The 9,199-nt window shown below is 42.0% G+C and overlaps 1 protein-coding gene and 1 pseudogene across 28 annotated transcripts in view; both read right to left on the bottom strand.

Moving 5' to 3' along the window:
• The window catches only part of Inpp4a (inositol polyphosphate-4-phosphatase type I A), a 175,864-nt gene continuing 166,665 nt past the window's right edge, over positions 1-9,199 (bottom strand). For 13 of the 28 annotated variants that reach the window (XM_029569751.1, XM_029569749.1, XM_029569755.1 and 10 more), the window contains one exon: positions 6,590-8,137. In XM_029569751.1, coding sequence (XP_029425611.1) covers positions 7,957-8,137 — 181 coding nt within the window. In that variant the 3' untranslated portion in view covers positions 6,590-7,956. Of the gene's footprint in view, positions 2,554-6,589; positions 8,138-9,199 lie in introns of those variants that run through there. The other 15 variants (XM_029569766.1, XM_008845832.2, XM_029569762.1 and 12 more) reach the window with 6 other exon arrangements.
• LOC115072474 lies at positions 4,705-4,885 on the bottom strand (annotated as a pseudogene).

Here is a 9,199-nt window from a genome sequence, read left to right as displayed (position 1 = left end):
TTAATGTTCTTATCAGTTATTTATTATTTACCATTCTAAAGACTAGCACATTTACAGCATACATGGCTTTGAATGAGCTGAGAATATATAAAACAGTAACTATATGTTCATATATATTAATACTGCCCCAAACAAATAAATAAAAGTATTTTAATGCACTAAGCTTGGCAAATACAATTATGTGGGGGATAAAACAGTACTATACAATATTTTTACATCTTTAAAGGAAACAAAAGGCAACTGTGCTGCAGGAGCTCTGCCAGATCCACATGACGGTCCTGGCTGTCCAGATACCTCAACGTTTCTTTTTAAACGGGGGCAAACACTGAACAGAACCTCCTCCATTCTATGGTAACCTGTAAAATCTCCTTCCTCGTGCAGCAAACAACTCAGCCTCCTCCATGCTGCCAGGAGCTCCTGCGCCCATGACTGTGCAAGGTGCCCCTTCCCAGCAAGCCTGGGACGTGTGATACTCTAGGAGCCAGTCAGAATGCCTTCAGAGAGACCACTGAAGCTGCAACCTTTTCTGTGATTAGCCAAGTCTTAGAATTTTATGGTGATTCATAATATAAAACAAAAGCTGAGAAAATAATTCATGTAAGGGTGCCACATGCAAAACGGCTGACAGATGAGCCAGCGATTGCTCCATTCCCTTTACAAATGCAGGTAGGTAATGTCCTTTGGATGGAAGTCATGGAAAACATCTAATTTTAAAAGCTGAAGAAAACAGTTTTAAAGTCAGTGATGTCAAAATAAGACAAAACTGAAAACTTAGGAAGTAAATGAAATGATGAAGGGGCAAAAGGCTTAGTCAGCCATACTGAGACCTAATGGGCTTTGAAAGGGACTGCCTGGAGCTTCAGGAGGAGACTATGACACCAGCAGAGCAGCCACCTGTGTGGAGGGCTGGGTGGACAAGTGCTTCTCTGCCATGGCCTGCCACAGTGTACCCTGCCTTGAGGGCAGGGCAGTGAGCCACCACCACCCCTCACAGACTGCACCCTCCTCCAGCAGACAGCAGGAGACAGCAGGTTATCTACAGGATGGTGGAAAGGGATCTGAAAGGATACCCATTTCCATCCCTACTGATGCCTGCACCCTCCCTGTCCAGGCCCAGGTCTGGCCCTGCCTGTACCTTAGTGTCCCCGACCCAAGTTTCTTATGTTTCTAAAGGATTCAAAAGAAAATTAATCACAAATCAGTGGGACCACATCATCATTATGTGCCACATACACATCTTTTATAACCTTTCAAGTAACATGTAAACAGAATTATGACAAACAGAATTTATAAAACATATAAATCCCTAAGGAAAAAAAACTCTGCTATGTGCAGATAAGACCCATCATCACCTTATAAAAGATGACCAGACTAAATTTTCAATGAAATTTCTAAGTTTCCTGGCCCATAAATCCCTTTCAAAATCTCACTAGAAGAGATAATTTTGTTCTCAATAGTCATATAACAGAATGAGAAAAGTAACAATTATTGCAAACCTAAAAGACACTTTCTTCAGACATTCAAACATGATTGCATTGTCCTCTAGAAGATCTATTGGAAATCTCACAGAAGAACATTGGTTCTGAACATCTTTAGGTTTCCACGCTCTCCACATCCACAAATCCTCCACTGGAGAGCTGCCTTTCAGACATCAGACATGCCACATTTAAGGTCCTGATTACCAGAGAAGAAACTGAGACATGCCCTGTGGTGTGGTGGAATCTAAACATGGAGCTTAAGAGGAGGCAGAGTCCGGGGACCTCACAGCTGGTTTTCCATCTCAGACATTGTGTTCAATAACTCATGAGGGGTAGAAAGAAATGTGGCCCCTGCATGAGCTCCTGGAATGCTGTCTGAGGATGGGCAGCCAGAGTTTCCTGTTTCTTTGGGTTTCACAGATAGTAGTGGCCTTCGGGATTCATTAGAACCAGCTGCTCTCACTGCATGAAAGTGCTAACTTCTTCCCCCAAGACTTAACATGTATCGGTCTGCCTATGACTCAACAGTTTAATGATTTACTGTTTTACAACCACACTTTTAAAATTAGATTTTAAGCCAATGCTCACTTTTGAGTTGCTGAGTAGAAAAATAAGTGGGGTGAGCAGTGCCTAAATGGGTGTTTGGAAATGTCTCCTGGCATTTCAGACAAACCTAGCTGACTTCTGATAGGAGCTACAACATTAGCTGTATAGTTACAGCTAAAAGCTATTGCAAAGGGTAGCCATGACTATCCACACTATCTGGCCACACATTACCTCCTATGGATTCCAACAGAAAAACATGCTCCACAGACTCTTTAGTGAAGTATTTAAAACACAAAAATAAAAATCAATCCTTCAGGTCTTCTTGAAGAATTCGTATATGACACTAGAGGGTACCCACATTTATCACATAACAGCTAATTAGAGGAAACCGTGTGTTCATGTTTCAACTTTTCCGTAAGTCCCTTCGGGAGGCCTGTAATGCTTGGGGAAAGCCTTCAGCTGCAGGGAATTAAATGCATATTTGCGACTTCCAACATTCTTCATTGTATTTTCTCTTCGACAACCCTCACTGGGGAAAAAACAAGCACAAGAAATGACAGCAGTAAAAAAGAAAAGACTTAAAGATGAAATGAACTGATTATTTTTATAGCACTAAAAAAAGATTAAGTCAAATGGGTGCTGGACTCATTTTCAACAAATACACATATAAGATGGTGGTTTCTGAACACGGCAGGTAAGAAGCACAGAGATGAATGCAGGCTGGGGTGGCTGTGAGTCTGGCATTTCCAAAACAATGTATCTAAGTAGACACATTTTTAAAAAATAAACGAGCTCATGTATCTCAGGCTTTATGATCTGGGATTCTATCATAGCTTGTGGTTCAAGATTCTGTCACAGCAAACTCTTACCATAGCCTTTAAGAAACTACTTTTGTATACAAGAAAAAGCTATAACCACATAAAACTCAAAATGCTGATTTTTCCTTGCAGAATTCCATAGGCAGCAAAAGTCATCTGGCTGAGGTGGTCTGTTAAAACATCAGCCTCCACCTAGGAGGTAGCTGTTCAAATGCAAAGCAATACCATAGGCCCAAGTGCTATCTACAGAGCAGATGAGGCTAAAGACCTGTAAGGAGTGACCCCATTGATGTCCCCTGCTGGTTGCTAGTCACCCTTCTCCAGGGGTGGGCTGCCCTTATTTCAGGTGATTGCCACTGAGCCAGTGTGGGCCACTGATGCTCTTCCCTAGAGAACTCACCAGCTGAGTTTGATGGTGACCGAGGGTTGTCATGGCAACCCAGTGGCAAAACAAATTGTGCCCAAGAGGATAAACAGCCAGGGAGGCCACAGTGGAAGCCTTAAGGGAGTTGTCTGTGAAATGCTCCAGGGTAGGCATAAAATTAACAGGCAAAAATGATTTTGAATATAAATGCCTTCCCACAGCACAGCAAAACTTGATATTTTTATATTGTTCAAAGACTAGCAATGAAATCAGCTAGTTGTCAAGTTCAGTATAAAATCTCCCTTATGAGATGTAAACTTTGCAGTTACCAAGTAGCAGTGCTTTTAAAAAAAAGTATTTCAATTTGTATGAAGACCATTATGATATGCGCTTAAAAAATAGCTCAAGCTTTTCAAAATGAAATGACAGTCCCCTTTCTAGGAACACATGAAATAGTTTTGGGTAAGACAGTAACATTTATTCAAAAGATAAGCTCAGAGCTGGGCATGGTGGCACATACCTTTAACCCCAATCTGTAAAATCAAGGCCAGCCTGGTATGGTCTCCATATTGAATTCTAGGCCAGCTGGGGCTACAGGGAGACCCTGTCTCAAAAACCAAACCAAAATGGAACAACAACAACAAAAAATCCCCAAACCCCAAACCAAAAGCAAAAAAGGAAACAAAACAAAAAAGATAAGCTCAGGTAGTTTAGAAAAGCTTCCACCTCGTTGCTATTAACTAGTATAATGACTTGGAGACATTTCTTGTTCCAGAGCCTAAGCCCTCAGCTGGATGTGTGTCACCTGAGCTGAACACCTGGGCTACCTGAGCAGAGTGCCACCCAGAGCAAATGACATCTGTCGAACATTCAGTAATCAGACAAAAATTGAATCCTATTTAAAACAGAAACAATAGGTTAAGCTGCTTTACTCTTCAGAAGCTCTTTGATTAATGGATTGCTTCACATGTGGCTTCTCCATTTACACAGACGTGTACTCAAAATCCACCTATTCAACAAATGCCAAGCTTTCTTCAGAAGCAAGGAAGAACAGTTTGTAAACTTTGATACTTTCTTGTATTTACCTGTGAAAGGAGCTAATATTGGGTTTAGCCGGCTGAATACTTTGAACATGAATTTATAATCCAGATTATGCCTTTGATTTGGTTTTCAAATCAGACTGTCTTTCCCACATGTTTGCATTTAGGTCTGCATGCTGCCACTATCAATGCAGGATCTGCAGGTGTCCACAGGCTAGCATGAAGGCTTGGGACAAGGTCTGCAAAGATGGTAACCATGTCCTGCTGCAGGGGTCAACATGCCACTCTGAGGCAGAACACTTCCACTGATCACCTGCTATATCATTTGTAGGCAGCAATAACACATGTCAAGCACCTGGGCAGATTTTACCAAAAGGGATTTAATTTTTCTACATCTATATGATTGTTTTTTATTATGTCAAGAAATTATTCAAGGACATTTATGAAATCAAAGTTTGAATGGAAACACTAAATGACAATAATTTTTTAAAATGCACTCCCCAACTACTATAAATCACACAGCTGAGTTTCCACATTTGGGGAACTTGCAAGGGTCAGCGCACCCAGAATGCAATGGATGAGCCTTACCCTGGGAAAACTACCTTCAGGATTGTGGTATCTCTTCTGCCAGGTAAGTGATGACAACTAATTTTAAGGAATCTCTGGTTTTCCTTTTCTGATGGAACCTTCCATTTTAGAACTAATCTGGAGGCCTCTGGGTCTAGGCCATTCAAGAGCAGACATGGAAACAGCTGATGGAAGGACTATGCCCTTGTTTTAGCATCTCTGCCTGAACCCAGCATATGAGAAGCAGTCACACTAGCTCAAAAAGCTTAATAACAATTTGATAAAGCCACCCAACAAGAACTGCTTCTGAGCGTGGTTCAGAAACTGACTGGATGCTGAGGCTGCAGAGCTGGCTGATGTCTCGGTACCTCTGCTCAGGGATGACTTCAGAAGCAACCTAAATACCATCCTCCAACAGTAATGATGCCCTGTCTTGAATCATATCCCCATTCTTGTTTCATCTTATTTCTTGCTATGGCAGACAAGGTTTTGAATATATATTTGGCTTGATTTCATGAGCAAAAGGCCTTAATGACATTAAAATTCAGCATAAAGGAGGAGCATACTGATGTTCCCCACTCCCCTCAGATATTTTAGGGGGAGAACCAAAATTCCCGATGCTGAGGCTGACTCCCAGAGCCAGTCCCTTTGTGTCTGGAGGTAAAGGGTGGTACACCACCTTTTGCCTAGGGCTGGAAGAGAGAAACAAACCCACTGCTTTGCCTTTCTGCTCCATTTCTCTCTCAACCCAACAGCCAAGCCCACATGAGACAGAAAGGCAGTGCTAGCACCACAATAGTCCCCGTCCCCTCCCAGGGGATTCCTCTGGCCAGGCACTGTTTCCTTTTGCTGCACAGTGGGGTCCAAAGAGCTATGGGACATTCTGGGTCATTGGAGACAGAGGGTGCTGTCTGTAGGTAGAAGGCCTCTCTCATCTGTTGTCTCTGCCTCCTTAACAGCACTACCTCGCAAGTGGTGTGTTCCTGTATCACCATCATGGGCATTAGGAGAGTGTTACCCTGAGCAAAAAATGGGAAGCAGTGGGGAGACTATGGACTCTTCTCTTTTCAAATGAAGCAAACTAAATGGTCTTAGAGGCTTGAAGCACATGCTTTCAAGTGAGCGCATGTGTCACATACTTCTTTCAAAGAATCACTGACTAGACAGGTCATTGTCTGGTGACTAATGTCATGCTGCTACAACATAACATCACAGTTCAGGTGGCAATCTGTGAGACTCTATACTGAAAGATAACACAGAATGTCCACTATGTTTATGCTAGAAGAGACAAGTGAACCTCTTTATAGGGAAATACAAAGATAAGGCCTGCTAGGGGATGGGGGTGGGGAGCTGCACTGCTCAGAAGATTTGGAAAGAAGGGTATTTCTCGGGTGTGATAAGGATGGCTTTATCCAGTAGAATTTATAGTTTTAGTCTTGGTATTCATTGCTAACTGCTTCTGCAACATTTGCAGACTCCCTACCCTGAGAGGATGCCAAATCAGAGAACCCTTAAAGTAAGTAAGAGGGGTTAGAGAGAATAGGCTAGAGTTTATGGTAGATGGGTTTGTGGACATAAAGATATCAAGCTTCTAAAAAGTCCAATTTCTCTAAGTCAGTCCAGTTTTTCCAGGAAGGTGAAAAGAAATCCCCTTCATAAAATACAATGTATGAGCTGGGCGTGGTGGTGCATGCCTATGCCTTTCATCCCAGCACTTGGGAGGCAGAGGCAGGTGGATCTCTATGAGTTCAAGACTAGCCTGGTCAACATAGCAAGTTCCAGGCCAGCTGGGGCTCCAGAGAAACCACATTTCAAAAAAAGACAAAAAGGACAATGTATGGGCAACAGGCTAGAAGTCAATATCAGAAGCACAGTGTGAACCCAGAGATGGAGAAAGGGCTCACTCTGTTCTCACTGTTCCTTACACAGCACTATGGAGCTTCTCCAGGCTTACTTGGTTACCTTTAGAGTGGACAATTGCTCTCTGCCACATGAAAATGTTAAGATCATTCTATTTTACAAGTCATTCTATTTTAGGAACAGTGCCATATTTAAGTTAAAAGTGATAATGGAGCCAGGTGTGGTGGCGCATACCTTTAATCCTAACACTAGGGAGGCAGAGGCAGGAGGATCTCTGTGAGTTCAAGGCCAGCCTGGTCTACATGAGTTCCAGGACAGCTGGGGCTACTGGGAGATCCTGTCTCAAAAAGACCAAAAAAAAAAAAAAGGTGATAATGGCTCCTTCTCGAAGCTCCACCTCTCACAATTGCCTAAAAGCCTCATGGGGGGTGGGGGGGAAGTCATTTGTCTTTGACTTATTTGTTCACTATTAAGTATACCGGGTAAGTAAAAGAGAAAAGATAATCTTCTAGACTTTATCTGGAATTAAATATACAATTTTTAAATTAAAATGTTATTTCAAAAAATCATATATATATAACTCTTGCTACTATGTGCATTAAGAGTAAACCTGAAGTCACATGCAACATGTACTCTATGTGCTGGGCTTGTTGTAATGTGCTACTGTATCCACAGTTGTAGGATCCCCGAGTGGAAATAAACATAAGCAAGGAAGTATGACTCTGCAAACTGTTTGCTACTGTAATCCAAGGACTACGCTTTGAAATGAAAGCAGAAAGTACATGTCCTATTAAATAGGTGCATCTAGATGAGGCAGTTAATAAAGCATCTTTTTCTTTTCATTTTTCTTCAAAGGAAAGGAAATGTTAGCAATACACTTAAAGAGTAGTATCAAATATACAAATTCTTTTCAGACAGTATCCCTTTCTCTTGGAAACAGGGCACATGAGATGTACAGGTAATAAATAATTTTACATCAGAAGGTAAGATATTTGGTACAAGTAATTCCAGGCCAGCTAAACAATGCAGTAACAGGGCACCGAAAGAACATGTTACAAGCACTGAAGACGCTGCATGATTGAAATGAACAAGTCCTCTTGGCGAAATAATTTGGCCGGTATTTACAGTTCAGAAGAACAAAACGTCAAACTGTAAGGCATGAAATATTTCTTGGCAGACCTCGCTTTGACACCTTCCTTCTGTCCAGTTAGGTGCACGGTGGCTGGACAAATTCGGGCACTTTTGTTTGTCTTGTGACTGATTAATTTTTTTCATAGTGAGATTTATTTGCAACGCAATTTGGTCATCAGGTATGCTATGCTCAGAAAGAGCCACACAATCAGTAAATTGGGGCTCAGAGCTAACAAAGGAATGGAACAGAGGAGGCTGGGGTCTAGCCTTAAGTCTCGGATGGGCACCAGGCCGCTCAAGTTCTTCTGGGTGACTACCTCGCGTGTTCCAATGCTGTGAAAAGGAAAAAGTTTGGGAGAAAGGAAAAGAAAAAAGGAAAGGAAAGAAAAAAGAGAGAGAGAGACACATGCAATGGGTTTTACTCAAGAGTATGGGGGAAAAGGAGAACCAAAGGTAAGATTAAAAAAAATGGAATGAAGCCACAAGAGAAAGAAAAGATGATATGCAAAGAAGGGCATGAAGACGACCAAAACAAAACCAGCACAGTTACAGGAAAAAAGGAGAGAAAGAGAAGTGAAAATAAGAAAAATACTGTAGTCTACTGAAATTAAACACATGTAGGTTGAAGGGATGGTTTTCCATGTTCACCCTCTCTCGGTTGGCCAAGCACAGCTCCATGCCGCCCACCATGCCCCCACATGCTGCAGATGGGCATTTCTGAGAAGCAAGCTGAACATGAAGAACCATGGGGGTTTGACCTTCTCACAGACACCTGAGCAGGGACAGGTAAAAGGAGTTGGCCAAAGCTACCTCTTGATTAACCACACAAACAAAAAGCATTTACTCAGGTATCAATCCAGTGGGGTATCTTTCCCAGTTTGCCTCAAGTCTCCAGTCTGAGTGGTGGGATATGAGTGATGTTGTCTCCAACTTTGCAAGATATTGTTCTAAAAGATGATCCTTCCCCCTAAATGGAGTTAACCGACCCCATGCTAGAAATTATGAATTTTTTTTCCTTCTTTTAGTGCTAAAGAAAAAAATGTATGTCCTGGGGGCTGAGTGTAGCTTAGTGGTAAACTGTGTGCTAGACTGCACTAGGCCCTGGGCTCAAACCCCAACATCAAAGAAGTAAAAGAAGTTTTGAGGTCAGATGGTATCTAGAACCATGTCCATATCTAGCAAACGGCAAGGATAACAGATTCAGCTGGGTGTGGTGGTGCACGCCTTTAATCCCAGCATTCAGGAGGCAGAGGCAGGCAGACCTCTGTGAGTTCTAGGCCAGCCTGATCGATATAGTGAGTTCCCGACCAGCTGGGGCTACAGGGAGACCCTGTCTCAAAGACAAAAAAAAAAAAAAAAAAAAAAAAAAAAAAAAAAAAAAAAAAAAAAAAAAAA

Source organism: Nannospalax galili, unplaced genomic scaffold, assembly GCF_000622305.1.
Source record: "Nannospalax galili isolate Female #2095 unplaced genomic scaffold, S.galili_v1.0 scaffold182, whole genome shotgun sequence".
NCBI lineage: Eukaryota > Metazoa > Chordata > Mammalia > Rodentia > Spalacidae > Nannospalax > Nannospalax galili.
Note: the sequence above shows the minus strand (reverse complement) of the source record. Positions and strands in the feature narration are given on the sequence as shown.